General features: G+C 30.2%; 1 protein-coding gene across 6 annotated transcripts in view; it reads right to left on the reverse strand.

Annotated features, from left to right (window-relative positions):
• The window catches only part of LOC145293166 (uncharacterized), a 333,600-nt gene that overhangs the window by 37,581 nt on the left and 279,556 nt on the right, over nucleotides 1-16,463 (reverse strand). For 3 of the 6 annotated variants that reach the window (XM_080139627.1, XM_080139622.1, XM_080139624.1), the window contains 2 exons: nucleotides 8,969-9,106; nucleotides 5,969-6,592 (listed from right to left, as the gene is read on the reverse strand). In XM_080139627.1, the coding sequence (XP_079995753.1) occupies nucleotides 5,969-6,592; nucleotides 8,969-9,106 (762 nt within the window). The remainder of the gene's footprint in view (nucleotides 1-5,968; nucleotides 6,593-8,968; nucleotides 9,107-16,463) is intronic. The other 3 variants (XM_080139628.1, XM_080139626.1, XM_080139625.1) reach the window with 2 other exon arrangements.

The following is a 16,463-nucleotide window of genomic DNA, read 5'->3' on the forward strand; positions in this document are numbered from 1 at the left end:
TAAATATTAAAAGATCAGATGCTGAATTGTCGTTGGGTAGAATTGAACCCAAATCATAGTGATGAAAACATTCCTGCTCTAATACATCAGCCATTATTACAAATATACATAGTGATTACTCAGCCATTATTACAAATATACATAGTGATTACTCAGCCATTATGACAAATATACACCTTGATAATCATTGTGATATCATGTGTGGTTGTAAATAAAACACAAATTTTAAAGATTTCAATGCAGAATCATAATGTTGTCTTCATACTTTTATTCAACAAGTCTTTTTTGATGAAAATCAGATGTTTATGTAGACTATGAAATATAGATTTAAAATATATTTCTTTAAATTTACTCAAACTACATCTTATATCACACACTAAATATATATATATATATATATATATATATATATATATATATATATATATATATATATATATATATATAGGTATATACAACTACTTCATTTACTCACACAAATTTAATATACGAAAGTATAGATTTATGCGTAAACTTTAAGTATTTACTTCAAAAGTGTTCAATACGTAGGTAGAGCTAGTTAGTAATTTATAAAATATATATGGCGATTAAGCTACAGAAGTACCTTCAAAAATAAAAAACACCGTATAAAAACAACACTAGCGAATAAATACTGGGAACTCAAAGAAAGCGGACATTCGCCGGTAGTCGAATGGAAAATAATGAGACAAGCTACCACGTGCAGACATTTAGACAACCCATGTAAATTATGCCTCCATGAAAAATTTGCTATCCTGTATTTAAAGAACCTCAAAATCTATTAAACTGTAGACGAGAAATAGCAAACAACTGTGTTCACAAAATAAAACTTACTCTAGGATAGCGATACAAAATAGCTTTAAAACTAACAATAACAATAGAAAACAAACAAATAAATTAATTAAATAAACATGAATATACATAAACAATCACACATATATGTATATATATATATATATATATATATATATATATATATATGTGTGCATGTGTGTGTACATATAGGTATATTCATATATATATATATATAAAAAAAAAACACATAGGTATATTCATATATATATATAAAAAAAAAAAATAAAAGGAGGGAAAAGATCTACCTTAAACCACTAACCTAGTTATAAAACAGATCCTTTGTTCGATAAAATGCATGCCCATTGGCTGATAGGAGGTGGCGCGGTGGATACTAGAAAGCTGATTGGCTAATTAGAAATCCTCAACATATATAAAAACAAGAAGCAACCACAAAATTCGCGCATAAGCCTGACGAATCCTACAGTGGATGAAACGCAGAATATTCAGTGTAGCTTAATCACCATATATATATAGGTATATATATATATATATATATATATATATATATATAACCCTGACGAATACTAACTGTTCAAAATAAATATGAAATTTCCATTTTTTTTATTATTCGTTTTTTTTTCTTTATTTTATTATTTAAAATAAATTAGTGTAAATTATTGTATTTATTTTAATTTTGTTATATAAAATGCACCCCATGTTAAGAAAAATATTTGACGCTATTAAGATACTCTTTGTAGGTTCGGGATCATATTTCATGTTCTTAGATGTAGCCTAAAAGTGATTCATGAACCAACAGACACACATGTATCTTATATTAGAGATTTAGCAACACAATCTGACTGACATGAACAAAATAGAATATATAAGTAACAATTATAAAATTAAATTAAAAAGGTGAAATATATGTAGTCTTAAATTTGCTGTAAGAATTATTTAGAGACAGACAATACAAGTGTAAATTATTTTTTTAATAAAAGATGAATATACCTAATTGAAAAAAAAATGGAATTATCCGATCTAAATGAAATTTACAGATTGTATCAATAATTAATGTTAATATAAAATATTTAAATTACTTTACCCCCACACCTCATTTTAGGGATGGCATACGTTTCGTTATACCCACAGTCGAAACAATGATGACTTTTCAAAAAGATAACATCTTGAAGGTGCAAATGAAAAAAAAAAAAAATATCCGTATAAGGTGGTCACTGAGTCTCGACTATAATAAAACATATTACACTCTTGAAATGAAGCAATTTAAGGAACCTAAAAAATCAATACATTTGTTTTTAAATAAAATCATATTTTATATTAACATTTATTTTTTAATTAATACTGAAAATTATTATCATTGATTTTTGTTGAATTTTGTTTTCAAGCAAGCATATTCCTCATTTTCTGGTTGACTTTGCATCCAATCTTTATAAATGATCACAAATTACAAAACTATGAACCAAAACTAAATAAAAAATATTTATTTTTGTTTTGAAATCTTCAGACTTATTCAGTTCTCCTAAAACTTCAAATGATTCTACATATGCTTAAGCCATTCAATATTTTTGCCACAAAAACAAAAATACAAACAAATATTAATTATTACGATAAGTTTTGTATTTTTATTTTATCAATACTTTATATTTTGTAAATCTTGATTTAATTTTTATCGAACATATAAGATTATTAGTCTATAAAAAACATTATATTTATTGCACCTTTTAAGTTACTGTTAAGTGTTATTTTGTATTTCATATAAGAATTAATTGTATTTTTTGTTTTAAATCTTAATATTAATACTCTTTACTATCTACATGGATAACGTTAAATTTAATTTAACACAAACTGTCAGTAATGTATGTTATTAACACACACTGCTTACCAGATTAAGCAACATGTCTAATTTAAATAATGGTTTTTTCAAAAGCAGATTTTAATAAATTGAAACTTTTTATTGATTCAGATGCATGAGAAGGTATCACCTTCTTTCCTAGATTGCTCCACTTACTCTTGATACTCACCTTATAATGTGGAATTTTAGCAAGGAAACATCAAGTATTATTTTTTATATGACTTGACCAAGGATCATACCTTGGTCTACCAGGATTCATTAATGTAATTGTAATTAAAATTTTTAAATAAATAAAAAATACAATCAGGGAAATAAAAAGATAAAAAACTAAGGGAGATATTTTATATTCTTAAATTTAAGTTAAAATAAGAATTATTTCCCTTACATTTGGAACTTTTTAGATCATTATTTTAGATCATTCTAATAATCTTTCTTGCAGGAATAATTTATTTGGGGGAAAAAACAAAAAAAAAAAACAAAAAAAAAACCTAAAACAATTCACATCTTTTTTAATGTAAAGAACATCCAAAAATAAATATAAATGGCTAGTTAGAATAAAATATCAATTTGTTAGAGCTATTGCTATTTAAGTCTAACATGGAAAATCCTACAAGATAACTTCATATATTAGATTATAAATTTACTTTTATCTATAGGTTTTATATAGGTTGTGTCCGCAATAAATGTTTTTTTTTCATTCTAATTTAAACTAATATATAAATCAAAAAGCAAGTTAATATAATTCAACATGAATTTTGTATTTATTAGTATTTAAACCAACAGTGCTCAATACAATTTTAGTACAGCAATATAATAATAATAAAATGTTAAAAAAATGGAAGCTGAACGACTACACATATGCAGTTTTGTTTTGATTAGATTTTATCAGATCTGATGAGATATGTGATCGAAACATTTATGTAGCTACTTAATTTACATTATAACCCTATTTCTTTCTCTCTCTCTCTCTCTCTCTATATATATATATATATATATATATATACACACACACACACATGCCATTTATTCCTGATTAATAAATGCTTGCTTAAAAATGAGTGACGAAGAAGAACATTCTAGAAAGCCTTTCCTGCTTACACACGAGAACATAATATGCAAATCAAAAGAATAATTATTTAAATAATATTAGATTTTTTCCTGCCATTTCCAAGATTAATAAAAGTTGTTTTTTGTATTGTTTGATTCCAATATTTTGCTATGTGTAAACAGGAAAGAGGAAAAAACCTAAAATGTTAGAGTTAAGCGAAACAAGATTTAAAGCCAAACGTTTTATTTTTTTTTAGTTTATATCAAATATTAAAGAACAGTTTAAAATGCATTTAGAAAAAATAGATTTTTTGAACAAGATGACTAATTCTAAATGAAATTGAAATTGTTACTTTCCAAAATGATTTGATGGTCTTCTGTTGAGCTGCATCATAGTAATTATATGTTTATTCCTGGTTGTTTGTGCATGAAACAATTGTTAATTGTAATTAAGTCATTCAATTGAAATTCGGGGGGGAAAAATGAATGAAAACATGGTCATTGGAATATAAAATACCAGTGTTTACTTATGTATTTTATGTTGTTAAATGTTAACATTTATGAAGATTTTTACAAGATAAACTTTGTTGTGGTTCTCTCCCACAAATCACCCATACTTTTTGTATCTCCTAAATTAATGAACAGATCATTATGAATTTTGGAATATATATTCTAGGTAACATAGAGAGTGATATGGGTACATTATTATTATTTTTGGAATTTTAATATTTCAGGAGTATTGAGAATACATATTTGTATGCACAGGATTCACTCTTAAATTAATGAACTGAGCATTGTGAAGTTTGAACACATTTGCTAGGTATAAGAGTAGGTAATATGGGCTATATTTAGTTTTATGCAAAGAGAGCAAAAATGGGGCCGAAGCCCTTCATAGCAATTCAGATAACTTAGATTCGTGTAAAATTTTAACAATAAATATTAAGCATCAATAAATATTCTCCAAATTTTAACTTCTTTGGGGTATTTTAAAGCATTTTTAACCTTTGATTTGAAAATTCATTTTTTTCAAATTTGCAGTTAATTTGATGCATATTCATTAGATTCAGTAAAATTTTCTGAATTTCCATTTCTTATTAAAACCCCTTAATCTTAAGCTTTTAATTTGAGATATTTTTCTAGATTCAATATTATGTAACGGATTTTGATCAAAATCGGAATTAAGATTCTAGATATAAGGTTTAATATCAAGATGATTTCAATCTTTGTAAAGCCTATAAAAGTAGTGCAAAACTGTTCTGTTTAAGAAATTAATTTTACTTATTTTGGAATAGGTAGTCTTATAAGAGTAAACCGTACAGATCCTAATAATATTTCAGCTGATAAATCAAACTGCTTCTTACTAGCCAGTTTTTATTTGTTATTGTTGGATCATGTTATAAACAATTTAATAACATAGAAACAATTCATTTTTTAGAATTATTTATTCTAGATCAGCTGAAAAATGAAACTTTGCTTCTTACTAGCCAATTTTCATTTATTTATTGGTAATATAATAATGTAGCAAGCTACAACAATTACTTACTCTGACTCAGATGACTGCTTTTTTAAAAAAATAATCATCTAAAAATAATAAGCAGCAAAGGTATAATTCATTTTAATATAACAGGAATTGTTTTAGGTTTAAGAATGTGCAAACAGACAACAATTACAAATTAAAATTACTTTCCTCCATCCCGTGTGATGCTGGGTAGATGCAGCTAGTAAATTCAATACTTCATTGCATCTTTTTAGAGAAATAAGCTGATAAAATTCAAATGAAATACATTTGTTTTTATTTCTGACGTTGGTTTTAGAACTTAGTACTAAAGGTGTGTTTATTATAATTAAGATCAAGTACATTTTTTACATTAGCGCACACAAACTCTGAGCATGTAATAAACTGCACCAGGTCTTAAAATAATGCTACATGAATAATTTTTGAAGGGAAAATACAATAGATATTATTGATTAGAAAACAATACAAAATGTATTTAACATTGAAAATATTTCAGTCAGTTTTAGTAACCCAACCAATGAGAATTTCTACAAATGCAAAAGGAAGAAATAGAAGAGATGATAGTATAAGTGCTTTCTACTTCATATATATATATATATATATATATATATATATATATATATATATATATATATATATATAAAAAGCAGAGTTTGAGCTGTGATTGATGCATTAGACTAATACAACCCTGACTAATCTCTGCAGAATGCGTTTCTCCATACCTGTGGCCCAAGGTGTGGCTGCAAATACATTCTTAGCCTGAACAGAAGTGCTGACACTTGGCTCATTAATCTCAGGATTTGTTGTTTCCGTAAGTTTCATAGGCTGCACCGTTTCCACGGGTAGGTCTTTGTCTTCAGAATGCAGCGTGGAAACTGTAGTATTATTATATGGAGTGAATGGCTTAGGACCAAGAAGACGTTTCGGCAATGAATGCAAAGATGAACGTCTTCGTACAACTTCTGGATTTGTTATAGAGTCAGGAGTGGTCTGTACCTGAATGGATGACTGTTGTTGAAACAGAGGGAGTGGTGGTAATGGTGGTGGTGATGTTGGGGGCGGGGGTGGTGGTGATGAAACGCGGTCTGTAAAATAATTGTTTTCATTGTTGTATGGAAGCATGCTGGTTAACAGAGGAGGTGGTGGTGGCGGAGGTGGTGAAGGCAAGGGTGGTTGCATGTGATAGTCGGAGTATTCTACAGACTGTAAAATGGAAGGAGAGAAGTGTAGCTCCTCACTGGACTTATCCGATTTATAAAAATGTGGGGTCAATTCTGGAGGACTATTTGTCCTTCCATGGTAATCTGGAGCGGAGGTATTTGGAGGTTGTGCTCTCCAGAGTTCACCTGAAAAAACAGACACATAGCACGAAACAATGATAAATATAGTTAATGCACTATGCCATTTAGTTGTTTTGAAGATAATTGAAAAATTCTGTATTTTTTGGACACTAGCAAAGTATATTATTACGGCAAAATATTTAAAAAAAAAAAACAAGTACATTTTTGAATCAAGGTTTTTGCTAAACATCAATATATAATCTGATTGACTTTTTAGTCTACAAAATAGGATGGATGGAACATTTGACGGTAAATGACCATTCTACAAGGGAAAACAATGACTCACAAGGAAAGGCAAAGCACAACAAAAGCCAGAAACATGGAAATCAAATTTAAATTTGTCGAAATTCTGGAAGAAAATTTAAAGCTTGTATATTTTAAATAGTTTCTCACACAATATGTATTTTTTATATATGCAAAACATTATATTTAATTCAATAAGCTTAATGGCCACATATACAAAGAAACAAAAACAAAAGAAAAAAAAAGCACATAATATAAACAATACATGCAGGAAAGCTTTTGAAAAAAAAAAAGAAAAAAAAAAAGCTAGTTAACAAGAAAATGGCCAAATAAACTTACTAAGCCATGAACTGCAAGGAAACCATAAAGAAAAATGTTTTTTTTTTTGTTTTAATTTGCATGCAAAGATATAAAATCTACAAAACCAATGAAAACGCTTTTATTAAAAAAAAAAAAGTAGCAACATCAAATTTTAAAATTTCCATCACATTTCTTTGTTTGTACAAGGACTCAATATGTAATGTTTATTACAAACAATCAAAATTTTGCCATATCTTTTTTATATACTAGCAAATATATGTTCCCTTCTGGTCACATGTTGTTTTATATGCTTTTGCAGCAGTTACATGATAAAAAATCTATTTTCTATTTAAAGTACACATGATTTCTTGCATAACAATAAGCTGTGATTCAGTCGGCAAAAAGAGGCAGATCTAAACTCGTGTAGGCAATTAGTACATCATCATGTATGCACACTCACCAAATATTTGTGTCTGGAAAATAATTAACCTAATGAAAATCATAATTTGCAATTATTTTTTCTTTATTTACCAATTAGATTTAGGTTTTGTTTGTTGGCTTTTAAAGACAAAATATTAACAAAATAAAATTAATAAGAGATGGAACTGGACAAGTGGTAATGATTTTCTCTACATTTCAATATAGCATCTTTTTATGTAATAGATAATCTAATATATAATAAAATCACGTCAGATGGATTTTAAAAGTTGAACCTAAATAGCATTTAAGCTGATATATCTAAATTTGATTCTAACTAGCCAATTTTCATTTATTATTGTTGCAACAAATTAATGCACTTTCCTACAATCCATTAAAAATATATACTAACCTGGTTTGGTAGTTTACTGATATTGACATTCTTAAATAAACACCTAAAAATTCAGCTATAGAAAGTTAGCATTCCTTATTTGATTTTCTTAAAGATTCGATATTGAACCTATAAAACCATGGTTCTATAAAAATATATAGAAATATTTATAAAATAAGTTTCAATATAACAGATTCTTGGCAATGTTGGGCCGATACAGCTAGTTATATATGAAAACAGATAACTTAATTTTGGGGAACTTTATCACGAAATTATTCATTTTTAGTGAGTTTTCACATTATTCATTTGATACTTTCCTAAACTTTGATCCTGACTAGTAAATTTTTATTTGTTATTATTTTACCATGTTATTCGCAATAAACTAATGTATTCCATTATTCTAAAAAAAAAAGAAAGAAATGCTCATTAGTTTATTGGTTCATTAGTTTACTAATACAGAAATTTTTTTAAATAAGCACTTAAAAAGAAAAATCAAATAAGGGGACTGACTTATTACTTTACTAAGAAGTATTTCTCTATATTTACTTTTTAGCCATCTCATTTATAGAATCCCTGAGGAGATGATTAAAGGCAAAATGTAGATTGATCCATGTTGGGTCTTTTCTATTGTTTATTTTACATATAAAAGCTATTCCTATATATTGAGCACTTTCGAAAAAGGGCTGTTTTTTTAGTTCAATACATTATAAATTTTTACGTAAGAACACTATATATATGTGTGTGTGTGTTATTATTTTAAAATTCTTAAATATATTATCAATTTATGTATAACGTTTGTGTATACAAATTGAAATTTTGTAATATCTTATGAGTCTCACTGTTGTTTTTATAGAGAGTACCAATGACAATTGAAAACATACTGGAAAATTAAAAATCCTCTTCTATAAACATGGCTACCTTAAGTTAAAACCTATAATAAAGTGATGAAAATAAGGCGTATGAAATGCCAATAAAAATGTGGCTTTGTTCCTCATCCGTAATCTAAAAAAAAAAAAAAATGCATATATTACCTAATTCAGCTTCTCTGTCACTTTCATCACTTATTCTACCCCGAAACTTTTCGTTTACACCACGTTCTCGTCGCTGCTCTGCTTGTCGCTTAACATCTCTCACTGTCTGTGCACGTGGACGTTCTTTAGGTAACAAACCTGAATAAGCAGTTTTCAAAGAATTCTTTTTTCTTTAAAATATTTCTTTAGTTTAATATCAATTAAATATTAAAGTTCCCAATTTTCAAAGAATTCTTTTTTCTTTAAAATATTTCTTTAGTTTAATATCAATTAAGTATTAAAGTTTACAATTCAGCATAACAACAACAATAATAATAGTAACGACAACAGTAATAACAACAACAGTAATAATAATAACAGTAATAATAATAACAGCAACAACAATTGCAAGAACAGTAATAACAACAATAATAATAGTAATAATAATAGAAGTAACAATAATAACATCCATATTACATGTTGGCATGCATCAGATGACTTAAAAAATAACTTCCAAACTAATCTAGCTTTGTTCAAATCTTTATCAAATCCATCTTATCACTTCTACCTCAACTGTTCTACAATTACTAACTTAAACATTTTCATCCATTGTTTAGTGTTTGGAATCAAATCATCAGTCTCCTTTTCTGCATCTCATTATATTGTCCAGCTTTAATCTTCCTCTAAGGTCATCATGCTACAGAGAGAGAAAGAGAGAGAGAGAGAGAGAGAGAGAGGGGGGGTGAGTAAACGTGGAGGTAGACACGTTTACCAGAACCGAAGGTCAGCTGACCAGATTACGTATGTGTGACGTGGTCAGGTTGGCTAGATCTGTGAGATTTGATTTGGGCTTTGAAGAAGACAGACGGCTTTCTGTTGTCTCCCCCTCTTAACTGGGGAGGGGGGAGACGAACGCTGACGTGTGTAGAAGAAGAACCCACACAAGCCGATTTCACTTCCACCTTCTGCAGGACCTCTGGGGAAAGTGAAATAAAAACTATAAAACCCATTCATTGTCTTGGAGTGATAAATCTTCATCAAACAGGTATCAAGTCTCCCTCCAGGATGAGAAATTTCCAGATGGTCCAACATCGAAGAAGCAGAGGTAGGTTCTAAAAATACATGTCACACACACGATTCCCTTTATGATAATCAAACACCCAACCATTTATATTAGAGACAATCATACGCACACAGAATCCTTTTGATGTTATATACACCAAAACGTAAATGGTGCCCCTCAATGAAGAACCCTATGTAACAAATATTCAATTTGGTGCCGTAACTGACCAGACCACCTAGCAAGGGTGGGTTTAAAAGAAAAAAAAGAAGAAAAAAAAAGAACTTCGATTACCACGGGGAAAAAAGGAAGAAAAAAAGACAAGAAAAACACAATAAAATGTCTGGAAAAAAAAAAAAGAAAAAGAAAGAACAGTAGAAAAAAAAATACAAATCAACACACACACAACGTAGGGTCCATTAAAACACTAGGCGAATTAGAAAAATAATTAAGAAAAAAAAAAGAAAAAAGAAAAGCAATACACACGTACAACATTTTCACGAAGAAAGAAAAGGAAGACATACAGACACACAGATGTAAAACTTTATATATAGAAAATAGTTAAAAAAAAAATGTTTATCGTATTAGGAATTAGCTCGTTATGAACGAAGAAAAATATCACTTAATGTAAAAATTAGAAGGGAAAAACAAAGAATTGCCTTATTCTGTTTAAAGCAAAGGACCGATGAGACAGTAAGAAAATGTAATGGGAACATGCACAAATGAAATTGTTTGGAAATGTGTCAATCATAACAGCCAGTGAGTAAACCAGAAAGAAAAAAAAAAGAAAAAGAAATAGAACATATGACTTTAGTAAGTGTGCGTCAGGAATTAGCCTTTCAGCTTACCAAAAGATAAACACGTCAATCACAAATATGTGTTATGAATATTTCGTTGCATTTTTAAACTGTGAACTAAGTGTAACTTTTAATGAAAAACAATATGTACTTTTGATGAAAAACAATGGATAGGTTCTGAAATGTGATTTTTTTTCCTTTTTCACTAATTATACGATTTTTTTTTCTTAGGAATTTTTTTTCTGACATGGACAATTTTAGTTCCATTAGGATTGTCTGAGACTTTATAAGTGAGTCGTTTTATTTTATTTTAGAAACGACTATGTATTTTAATTGTAAATGTCTAGGTATTTTTTGTAAACGACTGTGATTTTTCTTTAATTTTGAATTCTGTGGAATGGTAAAAGATGATGCACTATGCAGCCGACCTAGTTGATGACGTGGTCAAATGGGTTTCCACGAATCTGTGTTTTGTTAATTGGAATTTTGTTATTAGTAAGATGAGACTTTGTGATATTTTTGTATTTTTTAATTTATTATTTTTATGTAATTGATGTGTTGTCAAACGGTATTGGCAGAATTTTCTTGTTCTTTGACATGTATTTTTTTCACAGAATGGGGAGGTGGAATCTTTGCTTGTGGGGTCTATTGAAAGAATGATTAATAAAAGAAAGAACGTGTTGTTAATTAATTAATTCATAATCATAATAGTAATAATAAAATAGGGAAAAAGAGATAGAAATAAGATTTAAACAGAGTAATAAATAAAAAAAAAAAAAAAGTTTCGGAAGAGTCAAAGGTTCAGTCGGTATTAATTTTCGAAATGTAGAATAAATGTTCTATTCGACATGAGTGACGTTTTGACCACATAAGTAAGGTAAAAAAAAAAAAAGGATAAATATAGGGTTAAATAAACTATATGAAGAAATGAAAGAAAAAAGGGGGCGTGAATGGAATTTAATTTCTGTGGCAAGCATGTTAGAATTTTGGAGAGGTGTTGAATTACATGGGTAGTTATTAATTTCATTATTCTCGGGAAATGATTCGAATTTTATTTTTTTTTTATCGTGCTTTCCATTGATTTCGAGTAGAATCAACATGGAGCAACTTTGAGTACTTCATGTGTGGAAATCCGATGTTTTCCGTGAAGCTATGTGTCTTCAAGGCAGGTTGCGCTTACCGACTTTGGAAAAAAAAAAAGAAGTTTTTTCTGACATAGCAGTAAACGAAATGTATTCTGTCCAGCGTGAGCGGATCTAGTTGTAATCAACTTCAGGGAGCAAATGAAATGCCCTCTGACATGGTGTAAGGAGCAGAGGGGGTGCAATGGCTGACGTGGCCATTATGTTACGAATCGCTCAAGAGAAGATGAATGAAATATGTATGCAAGTACTTAGGAAAATAGAAGGCTACCCACCATAAGGAATGTTAAGAGGTTTTTTGTTTCCCACAAAATACTAGTAATAAGAGTAGGCTTATGATGAATAGGATAAGGCTTGGGATGGAAAATTTTTTTTTTGTGTGCTACCTATGGGAAGAAAAGCTGATCTGTAAAGCCAAGGACGATGATAGTCCGTTTTGAAGAGGCAGATGGACCTCGATTTTATTATTCGCTTGATTGCCGAGAATTTATCGATCACGCGTAGTGTCGACGGGAGTAAAGGATGCTCCTGAAATTCTGATTTAAATTATAAAAAGACCATGGGGTCACAGGGAATTGTTGACCTTCGAGGGCGCAAGGATTAGCGCCACATGGTATTATTTGTTGATATTATTTTACTTAGTATATGTTATTAATTATTGACTAAAGGTATGACAGTTTTCTTTGCTAGTGGGGTGAGCATATATATCTCATTCTTAGTAAATGTGGGAAGTAGAAAATGTATGCCTTCGCCATACATTTTGATAAAAAGGGGGGAAGGAATGTTACAGAGAGAGAGAGAGAGAGAGAGAGAGAGAGAGAGAGGGGTTAGTAAACGTGGAGGTAGACACGTTTACCAGAACCGAAGGTCAGCTGACCAGATTACGTATGTGTGACGTGGTCAGGTTGGCTAGATCTGTGAGATTTGATTTGGGCTTTGAAGAAGACAGACGGCTTTCCGTTGTCTCCCCCTCTTAACTGGGGAGGGGGGAGACGAACACTGACGTGTGTAGAAGAAGAATCCACACAAGCCGATTTCACTTCCACCTTCTGCAGGACCTCTGGGGAAAATGAAATAAAAACTATAAAACCCATTCATCGTCTTGGAGTGATAAATCTTCGTCAAACAGGTATCAAACAGGATGAGAAATTTCCAGATGGTCCAACATCGAAGAAGCAGAGGTAGGTTCTGAAAATACATGTCACACACACGATTCCCTTTATGATAATCAAACACCCAACCATTTATATTAGAGACAATCATACGCACACAGAATCTTTTTATGTTATACACAAAATATAAATGGTGTCCTCAAAGATAACTATATGTAACAATCAGATCTAAGGCTGTCTAAAGTTTATGATTATTGAAAACGAATTTTTTTCTTATAATCATATCTTTGAGATAGAGTGCATTGAGAATTGTGGTGCCTATGTAGAAAAATCAATTCTGGAACACAAAAGATCACTCATTTTAATTAATGGTACCACTGCCATCTCTGTAGCTCTTTAACTTTTTGAGTACAAAAAATAGGAGGCTTTACTTTTGAAAGATCCTCATAATATTCGTTTGTCATAGAAATGAAACAGAACACCATTGTAAGTTTAGAAATTTGGGAATATTAAAAATGTAGTTATATGCAAATAACATTCAGAACTAAAAACTGGATATAGATGAAACATTGATAAATTATTAAAATTATTATATATATATATATATATATATATATATATATATAAAAGAAATATTCCTTGTTAATGATCAGTCTTTGAAATTTTGTGCTCAAAAATAAAATTAACATGGAATATTGCACATCCATAAATTTACTTATGGACTATAAAGAAACAACTCTGGGACTGCTTTTCTACAGAGGTTCACCCGCCATACTCACTCTAATACGCTAGTTTATTTTTGGTGTCCCCTCCCCCTCTTTTGTGCTGATAGGGAGACAGTTTCCAAAAATATTTTATTTGTCAATATTAAATAAATAAATGGATAGCGTTTCTGAAACGATCATACATTTACTCTGATTTTGTTTTGTTTCTTCTTGTGAAGTTGATTTATAATTTCACAATTATTGATCTTTTATCCTTTGTATTAATATAGCTCTAGGTAAATACACCTATCGAGTTTATCCTAAATCTGTGGTACTTCGAGCACAGCACTTTTAAAGTATTCATACATTAACAGAGACTTTGCTCTTTTAGACCTTTGGTCTATTATTCTCTCTCTCTCTCTCTCTATATATATATATATATATATATATAAAGAGCAAATAGTTAATAAAACATGTTAAAAAACACTTCAAAAAGGAGTTAAAACATTTAATTTGAAAAGGAAACACTAAATAAGTAGATAGTCCTTAATCCGCGGAGTTTCGAAGAAATACTTTCCTTCTCATCAGAGGGTAGGAATTAGCAAAACGTGGGATCGGATTTTGCTTGCAAAAGTATTTGATGAAACTGCAAGTAAGTCAAAGATCTTACTTGATAACAAAAGTGAAGCAGAGGGAATAGAGTGAAGAAAAAGGTGATTTCATGTGAATGGATAGTCTGGTGAAAGGTAAAGTATCCAATGATGGTAAAATCCAAAAATGTAAATCCAAGAAAGTTAGTTAAATTTCCATTCGCACAATAAAATCCAAAGGAAATCGCGTAATTGGAAGATGGTCCAAAGTAATCCAAAAGGCCAAATCCATGGAATAATTCACAAATAGGTACAAGGAAAAGAGGAAAGAATTCCAATAATATTATTAAAAGAAAAATAAGATATGCGTTAAACATGACTGCCGAGACAACGTGTAATTAAGAAAAATGAATGAAGAAGAGAGAAAAAATGAGCGAAGAAGAAGAAAAAGAAGATTGAATGGTGATTGAATAAAATATAAAATAGAAAAGCAAATGTCAAAATGACCCAGATAAGATGTCGTTAAAGGCACCAAAAATATAGGTCAACTGAAATGTACAGGTTATTACTTAAGAAAATATCAGCAGGAGTTATTAAGACACTAAGAAAGAAAAAAAAAATTTTAAAGGGAAAGGATGGCCGGTATCTGCAAATTCCGGATAAAGGAAGTAATATATAAGTAAATGCATATATATAAATATAAGTAAATATACATATGGAGTATGAATGTGTAGGTAGATTGATATATATATATATATGTTGTGACGATATGTCCCGGTTGAAAAATCCCAAAAGGGAATTTATCCCCGAAACATCTCATAAAAAAAAAAAAATGTAATGTACGTGCCGGCCGTAAAATTATCACAACCCAGTAGCACTTACCCAGGTTCTGGACAATACTTCCGTCGTGGAATGTTTTTATAGAATTCACGGTTGACGAAATACCAGGCAATGAATAACGGAACAACAGGGTTGTAAATATATTATACGCATGCCATTTATTGTGCGTTAAAAATTCAATAATCAGGACAAAATATTAAGAGGAAATAATAAGAAAACACGCAGACAGTGTCCAACGGGTCAAAAAGGGGGGGGAACACTAAAGAAAACTGTTCAGTCCAGCAAGTCGACGTTGTGAAATATAGGGGGGGGGGGATATTGAGTAGTACTTAACTGTAAGGACGTGCATTCAACCGATGATTAGGTATCCGACAAAATTCAATGTTCTGATGTTATAATGTGATACAGTCCCATTTCGCCGACGCGCGAGTCGATATCCTTCAAAGTTAGCTTGTTCACTTGTCTTCCCTCGTGTTCCCTTTTTGGCTCCAGGAATGAGGATTAAGTTGAGTGAACTTCCAATTTGTCAAGCGAATTATGTTGGCTGATGTCTGTTGCATTTTTATTATCGACATTCATTCGACGATGCGATCAGATTCCATTTTTTTTTAAAAAACTGCCTGTTGCTTCCTTTCTGTGCACGTCACTCCTGTTGTTTTTTTTCCTCCTCTTTTTTTCCGCACGCTGCTTTGTTTGGGGTGGAGGTGTGGTTTCTATATGGTTTCTCCTTGAGACCTTGGCACGACTTGGAATGACTTGGTGAGGGGATGGGGTGGGGTGTCTAACTCACTTTCTTCTATGGTTAACACGTAGATATTTCTTTGCTGAATGTCTGAATAGCAATGGGGTGGTGTGGGGGTGTCTGGCCGATAGATATTCAAAATGAATTTAAAAAAGAGGGGGGGGAATGGTCACTTCTGCATTATGCCCTGTTTTCCTGTGACAATGTAAACTATTTCATTAAAAACTGTTGTGATTACAATCACTTGCTGTGCATCTTTATTTCATGAATTAAATTATGAAGAAGCCATTACTGATTTAGGTGTTTAAAATACTAATTATAAATTAATAAAATCTTGCTTAATGAATAATTGATATTGGACAAATTTTTGCTATTTTTATTGCTGAAACAAACCTTCAAAATTCAAAATGGTGCACCAACACATTGAAACAAGAGCCAACAGAACAATCTCCATCACAAAACTGGCTAAACATTTGGAACAAAACTTTCTTACAAATCACAATCAGAAAATAAGTCTGCTACGAAAATA

Source organism: Euprymna scolopes, chromosome 14 (genome assembly GCF_053919585.1).
Source record: "Euprymna scolopes isolate OS-2025 chromosome 14, ASM5391958v1, whole genome shotgun sequence".
Classification (NCBI taxonomy): domain Eukaryota; kingdom Metazoa; phylum Mollusca; class Cephalopoda; order Sepiida; family Sepiolidae; genus Euprymna; species Euprymna scolopes.